The following is a 19,711-nucleotide window of genomic DNA, read 5'->3' on the forward strand; positions in this document are numbered from 1 at the left end:
CTGCAACCCGTATTAGCTTTCCTTGCTGTTCACTACACCCCCAATCTTGGTGTCATCCACGAATTTGCTGATCCAGTTAATCACATTGTCATCCAGACAAACAACAACAGATCCAGCACCCATCCCTGCAGCACACCATGAGTTACAGGCATCCAGTCAGAGAGGCAACCCTCTACTACCACTCTCTGGCTTCTCCCATGCAACTAATATCTAATCCAATTTACTACCTCATCCTGAATGCTGAGCGACTGAACCTTCTTGAACAGCCTCCCATGCAGAACCTTGTCAGAGAAATGTATACAATATACATCTCAAAATTCTTTTTCTTCACAAACATCCACAAAAACAGTGCCCCAAAGAATGAATGACAGTTAAACATTAGAATCCCAAAGCCCCCCCCCCCCGCAGCTACCACCTCCCACACAAGCAGCAGCAGCAAGGCAAGGACCCCCCTCCACCATCAAAATAGTATTGGCGCCCCCCCCCCCCCCCACCGAGTGCTTAAGCGTGCAGCCAAGCATCAATAAAAACACAGGCTTGCAGTACCCCGAAGACTACTTGTTCATCTAGTAATTCAACATACCACAGGCTCTCTCTCTCCCCCTAATAAGGGAAAAACAGGTGTCCCCTTTACACAGCCAGAGGGCTCGGGTCTCTGGACACACAGCCCACTGCAGCTAACCCACTGCTCCCGATGTTCCATGTTCTCCCGTGATGTCTCAGTCAGCCTAATCTCTTTTTTAAAGTGGCAGATAAAATTAACAAATGATCTTTATTTAGCTGTAAAGGAGTGTCCCTAATTATACAGACCACTGTGCAGATGGTAGGATATGACAGGATTGCATTCGCTTTGATACATTGTTGCCTGTCACCCCACAGATTATGCATAATCCCATTTTGCATGCAAAAAGTAAATTTCTGCAAAGTTGTTGCCATTCTGGCAGGATAATGAGGTTCAGAAGGATAATGGTGAAGCAGATTCTATGGGCCAAATGGCCTAATTCTGCTCCTGTCTTGTGCCATTTCTCATTACTTACAGGAAAGGAACTAAAATACTGGAAGAAAAACAAGTGCAGAAAACTTGCCAGAATTTTTTTGGCCTTTTGGGAGATGCACACTGCTTTACTTTCAAGAAAATGTTAAATCCTTGTGGTTTCCTAAAACTGTAATATAGTTGTAACTGAAAATGAATAATATCGATCTGAATCGGGTCTTTACTGGCAGAGATTTTAGTGGGAGATAGGTATTATCTATAGGTACTGAATTTTCCAAAACATACAAAATGCTGGAGGAGCTCAGGTCAGGCAGCATATATGGAGACTATTAAAGAGCTGTGTTTCAGGCTGAGACCCTTCACAGGTCCTGATGAAGGGTCTTAGCCCGAAACATCTCTTTATTCCTCTCCATAGATGCTGTTTGACTTGAATTCCTCCAGCATTTTTGTGTGCGTTAACACTGAATTTTCCAATTAACTGCTCTGGGATTATAAAGCAGAAAATTATGGCTAAAATTTTTAAAGCAAGCAACCTTTAGTGATGTCACCTTCACATATTTAAAATTGTGATATTGACTTAAAACTTCTTCCATTCTATAACATTGAAGATGGTAGAATAACCCCTGGTGAGAATCAGTTCTAAACAAACAAAGTAATCTCTAAAATGACTGCACTGAGGAGAATTATTGATTGATACAGTTCTCTCTGGCCATTCCAAATCTTCAAAGTTTATGGTCAAAATTGGCATCATTAATTTATTTGTGTTAACATTACTTTGTGTTGTGTGTGAGTTTATATGTACTCTGTTGTGCACCTTTATCTGGAGGAATGTTGTTTTGTTTGGCAGTACGTTGAATGGCAATAAACTTGAACTTGATCTCAAGCTTTCTGTTTAAAAGAAATTGCATACCTATGCTTTGTTTTACAGATAAGCTCACATCCTCCTCATTATCCCTGGGGTAGTGGTGATCAGGTAAGAATGAATCTTTCAGGATGTTAAATTACTACTGCAAACTTTATTGCTAGTGATATGAATTTGCATGATGCTTCATGGATGGTCTTAATGTCTGTGCTTTAGGATCACATGATTCCAAGTACAGAGAATGCAGAAAACATCGTACCAGGTAAGGAAGATTTGTGGTTGTAAGTGAATGCTTTAACCTCATTTTCATAGACATAGACATGGAATAGTACAGCACAGTACAGGCCCTTCAGCCCACAATGTTGTGCTGACCCTCAAACCCTACCTCCCATATAACCCCCCCACCTTAAATTCCTCCATATACCTGTCTAGTAGTCTCTTAAATTTCACTAGTGTATCTACCTCCACCACCAACCACTCTCTGAGTAAAAAAAACCTTCCTCTAATATCCCCCTTGAATTTCCCACCCCTTACCTTAAAGCCATGTCCTCTTGTATTGAGCAATGGTGCCCTGGGAAAGAGGCACTGGCTGTCCACTCTATCTATTCCTCTTAATATCTTGTATACCTCTATCATGTCTCCTCTCATCCTCTACTCTCCAGAGAGTAAAGCCCTAGCTCCCTTGGTCTCTGATCATAATGCATACTCTCTAAACCAGGCATCATCCTGGTAAATCTCCTTTGTACCCTTTCCAATGCTTCCACATCCTTTCTATAGTAGGCGACCAGAAATGGACACAGTACTCCAAGTGTGGCCTAGCCAGAGTTTTATAGAGCTGCAACATTACCCTGCGACTCTTAAACTCTATCCCTCGACTCTTAAACTCTATCCCTCGACTTATGAAAGCCAACACTTCGTAAGCTTTCTTAACTACTCTACCTAACTGTGAGGCAACTTTCAGGGATCTGGGGACATGTATCCCCAGATCCCTCTGCTCCTCCACACTTTCAAGTATCCTGCCATTTACTTTGTGCTCTGCCTTGGAGTTTGTCCTTCCAAAGTGTATCACCTCACACTTCTCCGAGTTGAACTCCATCTGCCACTTCTCAGCCCACTTCTGCATCCTATCAATGTCTCTCTGCAATCTTCGACAACCCTCTACACTATCTACAACACCAATCTTTGTGTCATCTGCAAACTCGCCAGCATACCCTTCTACCCCCACATCCAGGTCGTTAATAAAAATCACGAAAAGTAGAGGTCCCAGAACCGATTCTTGTGGGACACCACTAGTCACAATCCTCAATCCGAATGTACTCACTCCACCATGACCCTCTGCCTTCTGCAGGCAAGCCAATTGAATTTTCTTGAGTTCATTGAGTAGATAGATTTTGGAATTAATTTGAGTTGCTTGTTTCTACCATCTTCCTCTCTTTTCTTGAAAGCTCTCCTTTAATTGATCTGTTATTAGGAAAACTGGAAAGGTGAGTGACAGAAGGCTGCATGGTGCAGATGGTTGTTGCAAGTAAACTCAGTTCAGCCCTTGAATGACTTTCTGACTTTGCCACCTTGGCCATGCTGTCTTATCAATGCTGCCATTAGGCAGGAGGTTAGCTCCCACAAGACCAGGTTCAAGAACAATTGTTGCTCTTCAACCGTCAGTCTCCTTTATCAGCGTGCATAACCTCACGAACTTCCAACATTGAACTGATTCTGTAACATATGGATTCATTTTCATGGGCTCTACAACTCATGTTCTCGATATTGTTTATTTACTATTTATTACTTGTTTGTATTTGGATTTTCTTTTGCACATTGGTTGTTTGTTGGTCTTTGTGTAGTTTTTCATTGATTCTATTGTATTTTCTTGTTCTGTAAATGTCTACAAGAAAATCAGTCTCAGAGTAGTATATGGTAATCTCAGAGTAGTATATGGTGACATGTACATACTTGAATAATAAATTTACTTTGAGCTGTTGATAGAAGGAAGGAGAGAGTCTAGCTGGGTCTCCCTGCTGTCTCACCCCTCTTCCACATAGAACGTAATGCAATTGAGGCTAACAGCATCAACTAAAGAGAAAATGCACACATTTGTAAAGCATCTTTTTATCCATCTGTGACATATGCAAGTACTTTAGAGTCAGTTTATACATCTGAATACTTAAAGGGCACTTGGACAGGTACAGGGTTAGGAGTAGTTTAGAGAGATGTGCTAGCTTCGATGGGAATTTTGGGCTGAAAGGCCTGTTTCAGTGATGCATAGCTCTAAACATTGTCACTGGAGGATAAGTCAATGAAACGAGTAGGAAAAACAAGTAACTCTGTTTTAAGTTGCAGAGAGATGAGAAATTATTGAAGATCTCAGAGGCTGTGGCCATGATGGCTGATCAGTTCTGAAACAGGAAAAGGCCATTTACCTGAAATTGTTGAATTCAGTATTGAGTGCTGAGGATTGCACCACACTGAGATAGATGATGAGGTGCCCTTCCTTGAGCTTGTTGAAACCAAAGGAGACCAAAGATGGAGAGCTGAGAATGAGATGGAGAACTGACGATACAGATCGCTTGCAGAGAGGTATTCTTCAAAACTGTTATCCAGTCTGTCTTTTTTTTTCTCCATAGAGATGAAACTATGTTGTGAGCTTCCAAGGAAGAGCATTTATGTCCTTAGAAGATGATGGGAAAGGTGAAAGGATGAGAGTTGATTCTCCCTTATTTGCAAGGGAAAGGGAATGACTGGTAGAAAAGAGAATTGACCAGGAGTAGCATGACTCGATATTGAATAGATTCTTAATTTCCTGCATTTCTAATCTCATCTCACAGCCAGAACAAGGATTGTTCCTTTTATTTTTCTCAGTTTCCATTTCATCAGCCACTACATTCCAGGATGATCCTTTAAAATTCCTGCCATATTAAGACTCCACCATTCAGCATTCTGAGGGAGCTATTCCTTCTGCAGCTCTTATTTGCTCCTCTTTCAACTGAACTGACCAATTGCGGCCTTGATTCAATATTGAATTTATCAATTTCAGGAAACCAGCCTTCCTGCTTGTGCCAGCTCTGATGAAAGCTCATCTACCTTGTATCTCAATCCTTTGGAGAAAGAGAAAAAGCTGAAGTAGTGTTTCCAGTATTGGTATTCCCAGCAGTAATTTTACTTCGCTTCTTTTGGATCCCATGTGTTCTTTTTTCTCTCTCAAACTGTTGCACTGAAAGAAATTGTTACCCGCAAGATAAATTAACTATTTCCTTCTCCCTTCTCCCGCCCCCCAGATATAACCTGACTTGCTGAGCATTCCTAGAATTTTGTTTGTTTTTAGTTCTTTTTTTTTGCTTAATTTCCATAATTAAGAATTGCTTTTTAAAAATTAAGGAAGAATAAAAGCTCAAACTAAGTGGGAAGGATGTTGCGGGGACTTGAGGACCTGAGTTATAGGGTCAGGTTGAATAGAATATAGAACAGTACAGCACAGGAACAAGGGCTGTTAATTGTGCCAAATAAATTAAATGGTTAACTAAACTAATCTCTTCTGCCTACACAATGTCCATATCCTTCCACATTCCTTTTATTCATGTGTCTGTCTAAATGTCGCTTAAAACCCCCAATGTTTCTGCTTCTACCACCAGCCCAGACAGTGCGTTCCAGGCACCCACCACTCTGTGTATATTCACATCTCCTTTGAAATTAACCCTTCTCAGCTTAAATGCATGCCTCCTGGTATTAGAAAAAGTTCAAAAGTCAAAAATTAAATTTCATTATCAGAATAGACGTATGTCACCACATACAACCCTGAGGTTCATTTTCCTGTGGGCATACTCAGTAAATCTATAAAACAGAAACTACAACAGACATTTCAACCCTGGGAAAAGGTTACTTACTGCCTACCCTATGCCTCTCATAATCTTATAAACGTCTATCAGATCTTCCCTCAGTCTCTGCCACTTGAGATAAAGCAACTCAAGTATGTTTAACCACAAAATACTCTGCAGATGCTGGGGTCAAAGCAACACTCACAACAAGCTGGAGGAACTCAGCAGGTCGGGCAGCGTCCATGGAAACGATCAGTCAACATTTCAGGCTGGAACCCTTGGCCAGGTTGCAGGGTCCTGACGAAGGGTTCTGGCCTGAAACGTTCACTAGTTGTTTCCACGGATGCTGCCTGACCTGCTGAGTTCCTCCAGCGTGTTGTGAGTGTTGCTTCAAGTATGTCTAACCTCTGTTACGTACCCCGTAACTGGGTTGCCAAACCAGCAGAAATGGATCACTCAGTTGGAGTCTGGAGTTCTAGAACTAAGAAAGTTTTATTAAAGAAACAAGCAACACAGTAATCGAAAGGATAATAAATGCAACAATTCAACAATGATAACCACACATGTGCACAGAATTAAGATAACAGCATCAATCAAGCTCTATCGTTGTCTAGGGGTAAATGACCAATTTCAAAATGACTCAAAGTTCAGTCCAGTTTAGTAGTTCAGTTCGCAGTAATCGTTGCCATGGCGGTGGACAACGTGGGGGAAGAGAGAGATAGAATAGGAACAACTCATCATTCAGAACGGCTTCACTCACAGACCAGCAGGATGGCTCACAGACCAGCGAGATGGCTCACAAACAGCTTTTTGGGCGGGTCCTTGGTGATGTCACCTGAGGTCACCGACTGTGACCCCTCCTCCGGATGCGGTCGATCCTCTGCAGTGAACCCGGCACCCAGGCAAGGGCGGACACACACCGGGTTCCCGCTGATCGTACCTTTCCACCCTGTGCGTTGTCCGGTTCTTCTCACCACTCGTGAGAGGCGCACCGCTTCCAGGGTCTCGTTACCTCGGGTGGCGTGTCTCTGTCTTAGCGAACCTGTCCCTTTTTATCCCCCTGCTGGGGTATCGCCTGTCCATCACTTCAAACAGTTCAGGGCTCAAAGGGGGGAGCCGCTCCAGACAGCTCTTCCTCCCACATCCCTTCATTACACATCTCCAGACGCTGCTCCATTGTTCCTTATCTCTCCTTCCCCTGAGGGCAGGTGGCAGACCAACTGCTGATGCCACTGATGCTAGCCCAGGCCAGCAAACATCTTAATTTTATGTGTATTCTCGTAACACCTCTCATTGTAGCACGTACCCGCCAATCCAGGCAACATCCTGGTAAACCTCTGTTGCACCCTCTCCAAAGTCTTGACACCTTTCCTATAATGGTGTGACCAGAACTGTATCTGATACTCTAGATGTGGTCTATCTAGAGCTTTAGTTAGGACTTTATTAGGTTACACACAAAAAATGCTGGTGGAACGCAGCAGGCCAGGCAGCATCTATAGGAAGAAGTACAGTCAATGTTTCGGGCCGAAACCCTTCGTCAGGAATTTATTCCCTGGATCGTAGGAGAATAAGGGGAGATCTTATACAGGCGTAGAAATTAAGAAGTATAGATAGGGTAAATGCATATATTGAAGTTAGATGAGACTAAAATCGGGTCATATGAAAGGTGACATTTTAAGGGGAATCTAAACGAGAACTTCTTCACAGAAGGTGGTGAGAGTGTGGAATGAGCTGCCAGTGGGAGTGGTAAATGTGGATTCGATTGCAACTTTTCAGAGAAATCTAGTTAGGTATATGGATGGGAGGGGTATGGAGGGCTATGGTCCAGGTTTCAGGTCAGTGAGATTAGAATAACAGTTCGGCACAGACCAGATAGGCCAAAGGGCATACTTCAGTGCTTAGCACTCTCTCACTATGACTTTATGATTTTGTTGGGTAGGATATGTTACCAAATGTAATATGATATTTTAAATAAAGATTTGGGCTGCACGTAGATAAATTGCCTTTGGATGAGCACAGCTTTGATCTGCTTAAATGCTGCTCTGAATTTTAACAAAATAGTTTATTCAATATTACAGTAATATTCCTGATTATAGTAGCTTGGTAGACCAATGTGCTGGTATTCTCAATTCACTAACTGACCACTTAAGAAACTGGTTGAATGAGAAACAAAGCCTTTATATTTGAAATTGCTTACAAGCTGCGTATTAGATTTCTTGGAGTGAGCCAAATAGTGCATGTAATAGAAGATAATAAGCTTTTATGTGTACATTCAACCTTGACAAGGATAGGTTATATGAGTAGTGGAATTGAAGTGAACGCTTCCTTTGTTCCTGTGAGACAATGGAGTGGTAAAAGTAACAGAGCAGGTATTTGGTTAGGAAATATGGTTTGCAGATTTAATTTTAATTTTTTTAATATGGGTACAGTTTTGATTATCCAGTATAGGACCATAAGACATAGAAGCAGAATTAGGCCTTTTGTTCCATTGTGTCTGCTCCACCATTCCATTATGGCTGATTTTTTATCCCTCTCAACCCCATTAGAACCATAGAACATTATAGCACAGAAACAGGCCTTTTGGCCTTCTTGGCTGTGCCGAATCATTTTTCTGCCTGTCCCACTGACCTGCACCTGGGCCATATCCCTCCACGCACCTCTCATCCATGTACCTGTCCAAGTTTTTCTTAAATGTTAAAAGTGAGCCCGCATTTACCACCTCGTCTGGCAGCTCATTCCACACTCCCACCACTCTCTTGCCTTCTGTCTGTAACCTTTGATATCATTACTATTGTAGAACCTATCAATCTCTGCTTTAAATATGCCGAGTGACATGGCCTTCACAGCCATCTTTAGCAATGAATTCCACAAATTCACCACACTCCCTGGCTGAAGAAATTTCTGCTTGTATCTGTTCTAAAGGGATGTCCTTCTATTCTGAGGCTGTACCCTCTCTGGTCCTAGACTCCCCCACTATAGGAAATATCATAGTCATAGTCATACTTTATTGATCCCAGGGGAAATTGGTTTTCGTTACAGTTGCACCATAAATAATTAAATAGTAATATGTAAATTATGCCAGGAAATAAGTCCAGGACCAACCCATTGGTTCAGGGTGTCTGACCCTCCAAGGGAGGAGTTGTAAAGTTTGATGGCCACAGGCAGGAATAACTTCCTATGATGCTCTGTGTTGCATCTGGATGGAATGAGTCTCTGGCTGAATGTACTCCTGTGCCCAACCAGTACATTATGTAGTGGATGGGAGACATTGTCCAAGATGGCATGCAACTTGGACAGCATCCTCTCCACGTTCACTCTGTCTGGGCCTTTCAATGTTCAATAAATTTCAATGAGATCCTCCCGTATTCTTCTAAAATTCAGTGAGTACAAGCCTAGAGGTAGAAAGCATAGGAATAATTGACCCATGAATAGGCAGAGAAGGGATGGATATGGTCAGTGTGTGGGCAAGAGGGATTAGATTAGCTGTATCTGGTTTAATTAATTTGGCACAATGTTGTGGGCTGCAGGGCCTATTCTTGTACTGTTCTGTTTTCTAAGAAGCCAAAGCGGGCCATTCATCCTCTTGTGCCTGATCTGCCTTGTAATAAAATCATGGCTCTTGATCTTTCACCTTATAAACAGACAAAGACTAACAAACAATGAATGTGCAAAAGAAGATAAATTATGAAAATATAAAATAATACTGAGACATAAGTTGTTAAAGAGTCCTTGAAAGTGTGTTGGTAGGTTGTGTAAACCCCATTTCCATTCATATTAGTGGTGATTGGAGTTATCCAGTTCAGGAGTCTGATGCTGAAGGGTAATAAATGTTTCTGAAATAGTGGTGTGGGACTTGCTTCCTGCCTGATGATAGTAGTGAGAAGAGCAAATTGGCCTGGATGGTGGTACTGGTCTCCTCTCCAAAATATGGAGAGTCAATCTGATGAAGTTCAATTTCATGTATTATTTTTTCCTATTTTTGGCAGATGTTCTTCTAGGTGTCTGAAATTCTTCACTCTTTTACTCAAATGCTCTTGCAGTAAAGGTTAATGTACCATTTGTTTCAAAGGTACATTTAATGTCAGAGATATGTATACAATATACATCCTGAAATGGTTTTTCATTGCAACCATCCATGAAAACAGAGGAGTGCCCTCAAAGATTGAATGACAGTTAAATGTTAGAACCCCAAAGTCCCCCCCCAGCTCCCCTCCCTCCCGCGCGTAAGCAGCAGCCGCAAAGCAACGATCCCCCTCCCCCACCAGCAAAAATAAAGCATCGGCACCCACGACCGAGCACTCCAGCGTGCAGCAAAGCAACAGCAAAGACAAACTTGCAGTACCCCAAAGACTACTCGTTCACCCGGTATTCAACATACCACAGGCTCTCTCTCCCTCTCTCCTTAACAAAGGAGAAAGGTGTCTCTGTTTCACAGTGAGATGGAAGACCTAACAAACAACTCACTGGTTTACGATGTTAAAAGTTCGTCACCTTTTCTGAGCTCTGTGCCCAAAGATCTCGGGTCTCTGGACACACAGCCAGAGATCTTCCGACTCCCACAACACACCGATTTCCTGCCAGGACACCAACCTTCGATCCACCTGTCTCCAGAGCCACAAGATCCTGGGCCTCTGAAGGTGAGCTAAGCTCTTAAGCCTCATCATTGGCATGTTGAATAAAGGCCAGTCGTGAAACCCCAAGAATGGGTTCCATTCCTGCAAAGAACCGAAGTCAGCGTTTAACTCCAGGTCAGCATCTTCAAAAGAACCCTGAAAGGGAAAAATGGAGATATTAAAGATGGAAATAGAGCTGTTTCTGAAGATGCAAGCAAAGGAGTCGCCATTTAACGCCATCATAACTAAGCTCCACCCTCTACTCCTGATTGCTTGCCATACATTTGTAAGATTGTATGTAAAATCTCACTTCACGCCAAGTCCATTACCATTTTAAGGATGCTCGGCCTTTTAAGTTTTCTCCAAATTATATGTTCTTGCATTTTTCCATATTTTGTTCCATATGCCACATTCTTGCCCATTTACTGAACTTACCTGTATCCCTTTGAAAAGCCTCTGAAATCTCATGAACCTATGTCAGAACCCACGTTTGTATCATTACTACAGGTTTTGCTCTGCCAAATCATCAAAAACATAGGAAGTACGAGCAGTAGGCCACTTGGTTGTTTGGACCTACTTTAACATTCATTGTGATCATAACTGGTCATTCATTTCAATGCCCTGCTTTCCCCTAAGGTAGGCAGTTTCCCTTAGGCTGCCATCATTTGCGAATTTCAGCCTCCAATGACAGGATCAGATATTTAGGGCTGATGTGAAAAGGTTTTTTGACTTATAGGGCAGTGGATCATTAAAAATCAAAAACTTTGCAGATGCCTCAAATATGAAATAGAGCATAGAACAGTGCAGCACGGTGTGTATTCTTCGGCCTCCTCCATGATCAATCTAACCCTTTTGTCCTACATACCCCATAACTCTCCAGTTTTCTGATATCCATGTGCCCATCTAAGAATCTCTTAAATGTTCCTAGTGTATCAACCTCTACAACCACTGGCAGTGCATTCCAGGTACCTACCACTCTGTTTTAAAAAAAAAACAAGTCATCTCCCACAAGCTTTTGTCCATTCACCTTAAACAGATACCCTCTAGTATTGGCCAGTGTCACCCTGGGAAAAAGATGCTGGCCATCCACTCTATCAATACTCATCTTAATCTTAATCTATAAAGTTGCCTCTTATATTCCTTTGTTCTAAAGAGAAAAGCCTTAGCCCACTCAACCTTTCCTCATAAGACATATTTTCTAATCCATGCAACATCCTGGTAAATCTCTGCTTCTTGTAAAGTTTCAACGTTGTTCCTATAATGAGGTGACCAGAACTGAACAAGATACCGTGTTGTAAAATTAGTGTTTTTTAGAGCTGCAGCATTACGTTGAAGCTCTTGAACTCAATCCGCTGACCAATCAAGACAACTGTCTTCTTAACCACCCTGCCAACTGGAGCAGCAATTTTGAAGGATCTATGTGCTTGGACCCCAAAATCCCTCTGTTCCTCCACTTGGCTAAAAAAATCTTGCCATTAACATTGTACTTTTCCTTCAAGTTCAATCTTCCAAAGTTTTATCATTTCATGCTTTTCTGGACTGAACTCCACTTGACACTTCTCTACCCAGCTTGCATTTGTATCCCATTATAACCTACACTCTCCATAACACCACCAATCTTTGTTTTACTTTCTCATCCAAGTCATTTATAAAAATTCACAGACAAAGGACCACAGAACAGATCCTTGTGGCACACCATGAGTCACTAACCCCCAGGCAGAATACATTTTATCTGCTACCACCCCATGCCTTCTATGGGCAAACTAATTCTGAATCCCTTCAGCCAAGTTTCCCTGTGGACCTCATGAATTTCTGGATGAGTCTACCATGGGGAACCTTGCCAGATGTCTTACTAAAATTGATATACACCCCAAAACTGCTTTATTTATTTGAGGAGATGCCAAAACAAATTCTCAATCAGTCTCTTGAGGCGTGGCCATCCCCTCACAAAGCCATGCTGACTATCCTTAACAAAATCATGCTTCTCCAAATGCTTGTAAATCCTGGCACTAAGAAACCTCTTCATTAGTTTGCCCAAGATTATCCCTATCACCTTTCTTGAACAGCAGTACATTTACCATCCTCCAGTCCTCTGGTACACTTCTTTTAGTAACCTGGGGTATATCCTGTCAGGTCCTGGATACTTATCTATTGTAATGTTTTTCAGAAGCTTTATTACTGCCTCTTTCTTAAACTCAACATAGTAGCCCATTCTACACCGACATCATATTCATCAAAATCCTTCTCCTTGATGAGCACTGAGCAAAGTATTTATTAAGGACCTCCCCTACCTCCTCCCACCTCCAGACAAATGTTTCCCACTTTATTCCTGAGCAGTTCTACTCTCACTCTAGTCATGCTCCTATTCTTCACATATGTGTATAATTGGGGTTTTCCTCAGTCCTACTACTCACCAAGGCCTTCTCACGTCTTGGTGTTCACTGACTGTTGTAATTGCTAAATATATTCAAAGGCACAGTTTTACTGCAAGTAGCTCATAAACTGAGTTTAAATTGATTAAATCTCATTGAATCATTACAGTTTTTCATATAATCACTAAAATCCAGAAATGTAGATTCCTAAAGCACAGTCCACCAATTCTCACATAGGCGCTGTTGTGTTCTTTCTGGGCAGTTTTTCACATTTAATTTTTGCATGGGGTAATTGTTCAGTATGATTTTAATAACGCATATTGCTATTTCATAAGATGAGATTTCATGTCAGACTGGATCAATCTGTTGAACCTCGTCACCAATTCTAAATTAAAATAAGTGGTTTGTTAGAAGCGTAGAAGACCTACAGCACAATACTGGCCTTCAGCCCACAAAGTTGTGCTGAACATGTCCCTACCTTAGAAATTACTAGGCTTACCTATAGCCCTCTATTTTTCTAAGCTCCATGTACCTATTCAAAAGTCTCTTAAAAGGCCCTATGGTATCCGTTTCCACCACCGTTGCCGGCAGCCCATTCCACGCACTCACCACACTCTGAGTAAAAAACTTACCCCTGACATCTCCTCTGTACCTACTGCCCAGCACCTTAAACCTGTGTCCTCTTGTGGCAACCATTTCAGCCCTGGGAAAAAGCCTCTGACTATCCACACGATCAATGCCTCTCATCATCTTATACACCTCTATCAGGTCACTTCTCATCTTCTGTCGCTCCAAGGAGAAAAGGCCGAGTTTACTCAATCTATTCTCATAAGGCATGCTCCCCGATCCAGGCAACATCCTTGTAAATCTCCTCTGCACCCTTTCTATGACTTCCACATCCTTCCTGTGGTGAGGCGACCAGAACTCAGCACAGTACTCCAAGTGGGGTTTGACCAGGGTCCTATATAGCTGCAACATTACCTCTTGGCTCCTAAATTCAATTCCATGATTGAAGAAGGCCAATACACCGTATGCCTTCTTAACCACAGAGTCAACCTGCGCAGCTGCTTTGAGTGGCCTATGGACTTGGACCCCAAGATCCCTTTGATCCTCCACACTGCCAAGAGTCTTACCATTAATACTATATTCCGCTGTCATATTTGACCTACCAAAATGAACCACTTCACACTTCATCTGGGTTGAACACCATATGCCACTTCTCAGCCCAGTTTTCCATCCTATCAATGTCCCGCTGTAACCTCTGACAGCCGTCCACACTATCCAGAACACCTCCAACCTTTGTGTCATCAGCAAACTTACTAGCCCATCCCTCCACTTCCTCATCCAGGTCATTTATAAAAATCACAAAGAATAAGGGTCCCAGAACAGATCCCTGAGGCACTCCACTGGTGACCAACCTCCATGCAGAATATGACCCGTCTACAACCACTCTTTGCCTTCTGTGGGCAAGCCAGTTCTGGATCCACAAAGCAATGTCCCTTTGGATCCCATGCCTCCTTACTTTCTCAATAAGCCTTGCATGGGGTACCTTATTAAATGCCTTGCTGGAATCCATATACACTACGTCCACTGCTCTTCCTTCATCAATGTGTTTAGTCACATCCTCAAAAAATTCAATAAGGCACGACCTGCCCTTGATAAAGCCATGCTGACTATTCCTAATCATATTATACCTCTCCAAGTCTGCATAAGTCCTGCTTCTCAGGATCTTCTCCATCAACTTACCAACCGCTGAGGTAAGACTCACTGGTCTATAATTTCCTGGGCTATCTCTACTCCCTTTCCTGAATAAAGGAACAACATCCACAACCCTCCAATCCTCTGGAATCTCTCCCGTCCTCATTGATGATGCAAAGATTATCACCAGAGGCTCAGCAATCTCCTCCCTCGCCTCCTACTGTAGCCTGGGGTACATCTCATCCGGTCCTGGCGACTTATTCAACTTGATGCTTTCCAAATGCTCCAGCACATCCTCTTTTTTAATATCTAAATGCTCAAGCTTTTCAGTCTGCTGCAAGTTATCACTACAATCACCAAGATCCTTTTCCATAGTGAATACTGAAATAAAGTATTCATTAAGTACCTCTGCTATTTCCTCTGGTTCCATACATATTTTCCCACTGTCACACTTGATAGGTCCTATTCATTCACTTATTTTCCTCTTGCTCTTCACATACTTGTAGAATGCCTTGGGGTTTTCCTTAATCCTGCCCGCCAAGGCCTTCTCATGGCCCCTTCTGGCTCTCCTAATTTCCTTCTTAAGCTCTTTCCTATTAGCCTTATAATCGTCTAGATCTCTAACATTACCTAGCTCTCTGAACCTTTTGTAAGCTTTTCTTCTTGACTAGATTTATTACAGCCACAGTTCCTGTACCCTACCATAACTTCCCTGTCTCACTGGAACGTACCTATGCAGAACTCCACACAAATATTCCCTGAACATTTGCCACATTTCTTCCATACTCTTCCCTGAGAACATCTGTTCCCAATTTAAACTTCCAATTTCCTGCCTGATAGCCTCATAATTCCCCTTACTCCAATTAAATGTTTTTCTAACTTGTCTGTTCCTATCTCTCTCCAGTGCTATTGTAAAGGAGATAGAATTATGATCACCATCTCCAAAATGTTTGTTATTGTCACAAGTAATGGGATACAGTGAAAAGCTTCCATACTGTTCGTACCAATCAATTCATTATGACACTATGTTGAAGTAATATAAGATAAAACAATAACAGTGCAGAATGAAGTGTTGGTTGTAGTGAAAGTACAGTGTAGGTGCACAATGTGCAAAACCTTAAGATGGATTTTAAAGTCAAGTCCATCTTACTGTACTGTATAACAGTGGGCAGAAGCTGTCCTTGAGCCTTGTATCATGTCCTTTGCAACTTCTGTATATTTTGCCCAACCAGGGAGGGACAAGGGGATGTTTGGGGTGAGTAGGTCTTTGTTTATGTTGGCTGCTGTACTGAGGCACCGCGAAGTATGGGCAAAATCCATGGAGGGTAGTCTGGCTACCATGATGTGCTGAGCTGTGTCCACAACTCTCTGCAGTTTCTTGTCAAGATCAGAGTTATCACATACCATGCTGTGTTGCATTCCAATAGGGTGCTTGTTTAGCAAGTGGAGGGTAGTCCTGTAAGCTATTGCTGTGAATAATAATAATTCCTTATTTATAGACCAGTTTTCATACAAACGCTGCAGTTCAAAGTGCTTTACAATGATAAAGTGCAAACATGAAAATAAGAGACCAGAAGTTGTTAGTTAAAAGCAAGGTTAGTAAATAGGTTTTGAGCTGGGGCATTTAAAAGTGTCAGCTGAGTCCCTTATAGTTTTAAGTATTGACTTCCTCAGTTTAGGAGTGTAGTTCAAAAAATTATTTTTTAAAGGAGGTTGTTTTAATTTTAAGAAACTGATGGAAGAAGACCTGAAAGCTTGAGCAAGATGAAAAAACAAAAGTGATTCTGTGATGTGCTGTGGTCCCAGACTAGTTAGTGGTGGTTTCAGTGGAGTAATGCATTGAATTACTTCTCAGTGTAATTCATCCATGAACACATCTCAAATTATTTAGCTATTTTATAGTTGCAGATAATGGATAAAAATGTTTTTCCAGTATATAATTAAGTTTTTAAAAAAATCTTCATTAATAATATTTCTCATTTCACATTATGTACAGTTATTCCATACAAATCCTCCAGCCAAGAAAACCTGGATCATGTTGGCGAGGAGAAAGAGGTATAGACCAGTGCTTTAATTGCTTGTTAGCATCTTGTGTTTTTAAAATCATGTAATCATGTTGAATGCTGCTATCATATCGAGACATAATTTTCACTTTCTAGTGGCTAAATGTCTGCATTGGAGATCTAATTCTGGCAGAGTTTTGGAAGTGAGGTTTTTGATAGAAATTAGAAAGAGATTGACCAGAGAGATGCCAATTGGCTTGTGCTGGTATCTGCTGTCAACTAGAGCTATCCAGCTACTCCCATCTTCGATTACCCAAGTCTCTACAATTTTTTAAAATCATGTATTTAACAGTTCCCTTTTGGAAAACAAATCCTGAATCTGTATCTATCACTAGATAGACACATTCTGGAGCACGTTAACCCTATGTAAAATACCTTAGTTGTTTACATTGTATCTTTTGTTTTGCCATTCACTTCAGGCTTCTTACCTTCCTGCTTCTGAGAATAGGTTCTTCCTATCTATTCCAGTAAAACCTCCATCATATTATGTCTAAACCCCTGTAAAGAGAAATGCCAGGTTTCCCTCATAAATGTAACCAGAGAATGCCTATTTAAGATGGGTTAAAGAACCTCAGAGTTGTGGGAGTGGTGGAAATAATGATCTTATGGGCTGGTTTGATCTGGAATGGTTGCCCCATAAGATAATGAAAGTATATCCAATAATAACTTCCAAACTGAAATTAGTGGAATATTCAGAGTTAAAGGGGTTAGCTGTTTCGAATTCTTAGCAGAAGTTTCTCTTTGGGTTATGTTAGCTTCTGAAATTCTCTGGTGCAGGATGACTCCATTATTACATTGAATGGTGGACACTGATATGTGGCTTACTCCCTTAATTTAGCATTGGACTTGGGTTTGGGGCCAGTGGAGCTTTATAGTTCTTTTACATTGAAAGGAATAGAAAACATGAATATTTGTAAGATAATTAGGCCAGTGAACTCTGTGTGCTGTGCTTCTGAGATGAACTTGTTAATTGTAAAGGGAGTTGTAAACTCTGTCAGCCCTATATGAGGGAATCCTGTACTGCTGCTGTAAAACAACTAATTTTGTGACATATGCCAGTGATTATAAACCTGATTCTGATTCTGGAAAAAGTCAGTATCCTTACCTTGCTATTATCTGACAATGTCATTAATGCAGAAATAAATCAGACAAAAATCATTAAGAAAAAATGTTTGGTTGGTTTCTCTGTTCTGGTGATAAGTAAATAAAGACATATGTAGCAACAACTTTAATATATAATGGTCGTTTTTTACTGTAAATTGTACCAAGGTACATCAATTAAGTGTTTTCAAAGAGGGTCCTTCAGTAACTCAGTGTCTCAGGGCATATAATGGACAAGGAATTTCATTTTGATAATTAAATGAAATCAAGAGTTTTGTTAAGTTTTCATGTAAAGATTATATTGTGCTTCAAAAGGTTTGACAAGGTTGTTAATGACACTGCATAAATTTAGCTGTTTTTTTAAAATTTGCAAAGGATTATTTCTGTTTAGTAGAAAAGTATGAGCTAAAGTTTGGATCATGTTTACAACATGTTGATATCTCCAGATACACATATCACTTGTAGATTCACCACCATAGTCATGCTGGGTCAACTAAGTAGCCAAGGAATAGTGAGATTAAGATTAAAAAGCTGTGTGTTTTTGTTGGTTAGGAAGAAGATTGGGACTTAGAATTACACTGGCCGAGGCTGCCAGTACTCAGAATACATGTTGGAAATTTAGATGAGTTTTGCTGTAAGAGACCACCAAATTCACCTTCTGACCCCCTCCCCTGCCACTATTTCCTTGCATGTGGAGCCTTGTTCAAATGAATATTCTTGCTGCTTTTAAGAGCGTGTTAACCTTGTGTCTGCTGTCCCCCCCCCCCCCGCCCCCAACGACAGGCCATGAGCAGCAGGGAAAGTGGGAAAGCTCCCTCCAGTTTGGGTGTTGCTGACTTCGATTTAATCCGTGTGATTGGGAGAGGCAGCTATGCCAAAGTTCTTCTTGTCCGACTGAAAAAGACGGAGCGCATTTATGCAATGAAAGTTGTGAAAAAGGAGCTAGTTAACGATGATGAGGTAAGAAATACTGGGTCACGCTGCAGTCAATTTGAGAATTGATAACATTTCATAACTTGGGTGTTAAGACTTGAACTTTTCCCACACTACAGTAAATTTTTATAAGTTTCTTGTGGAATAAATCTGAAGCTCACTAGCTTGCCAATGTCACTTATGCAAAGAAAGGAGGTTTTGTGCATGTCTTGGAATCGCCTTGCAAAAATGCCAAGGATCAAAATTACCAAGGACATAGTGGCGATATGCCCAGTGTATCTCTTTAAAGCTGAGAAACATGCTGCGTTTCTAGACAGCATTTTGGCCATGAGAAAACTCCCATTCAAATAACTTGTACTGAAAAGTGTTACTATCTGCATGGGTTCTGTTCTTTTCACTCTTTGTAAATTATTCAGTTTTCCTACCAGCCTCCAAGCTGTTAAAATACTGACACAGAGCACAATAGTTGAGCTTCCATGGTATAGTGTGAAAGTGAATACTAAGTAGGCCAACTTCACTGGGTATTGGAATGATGTTCAAGAGACACTTCAAATTTTTGCATTTGCAAAAGAAAGAAGTCCCTTTCCCATACATAGAACATAGAACCGGTCCTTTGGTCCACATTGTTGTGCCGAACCAATTAAATTAGTAATCAAATAGCCAACTAAACTAATCCTTTCTGCCTACACAATGTTCATATCCCACCTCTTTCCTCACATTCAAGTGTCTATCTAAAAGTCTCTTAAAGGTCTGTAACACATCTGCCTCCACCACCACCTCAGACTGTGCATTCCAAGCACCCACTAGACTATGTTTAAAAAAACCTGCACCTCACATCTCTTTCGAACTTAGCCCTCTCTTGCCTTCAGTGCATTGCCTTGGATATGAGACATTCCAACCCTAAGGAAAAGATGTTGTCCGTTTACTCTCCTTATGCCTCTCATAATCTTATAAACCTCTTTCAGATTTCCCCTCAACCTCTTCTGCTCCAGGAGAAAATAACCCAAATTTGTCTGATCTCTCATTATAGTGTTTGCCCTCTCATCCAGGCAACATCCTGGTAGACCTCTTCTGCACCCTCTCCAGAGCTTGACATCTTTCATGTAATGGGGTGACCAGAACTGTATGTGTTGCTTCAGATGTGGCCTAACTGGAGTTTTATAAAGCTATAACACACTTTAACTTCCTGACTTTAGAACTCAGTGCCTCGACTAATGAAGGTGAGCATGCCATATGCCTTCTTAACCACCCTGTCAACCTGTGTTG

At 41.3% G+C, this 19,711-nt stretch overlaps 1 protein-coding gene across 1 annotated transcript in view; it reads left to right on the plus strand.

Moving 5' to 3' along the window:
* prkci (protein kinase C, iota) overlaps positions 1 to 19,711 on the plus strand; it is a 129,433-nt gene that overhangs the window by 69,644 nt on the left and 40,078 nt on the right. Inside the window, exons 7-10 of the mRNA XM_063045310.1 lie at positions 1,923 to 1,967; positions 2,073 to 2,118; positions 16,345 to 16,403; positions 18,296 to 18,472. Coding sequence (XP_062901380.1) covers positions 1,923 to 1,967; positions 2,073 to 2,118; positions 16,345 to 16,403; positions 18,296 to 18,472 — 327 coding nt within the window. The remainder of the gene's footprint in view (positions 1 to 1,922; positions 1,968 to 2,072; positions 2,119 to 16,344; positions 16,404 to 18,295; positions 18,473 to 19,711) is intronic.

The sequence above is a fragment of the Mobula hypostoma genome, chromosome 4 (genome assembly GCF_963921235.1).
Source record: "Mobula hypostoma chromosome 4, sMobHyp1.1, whole genome shotgun sequence".
Lineage (NCBI taxonomy): Eukaryota > Metazoa > Chordata > Chondrichthyes > Myliobatiformes > Myliobatidae > Mobula > Mobula hypostoma.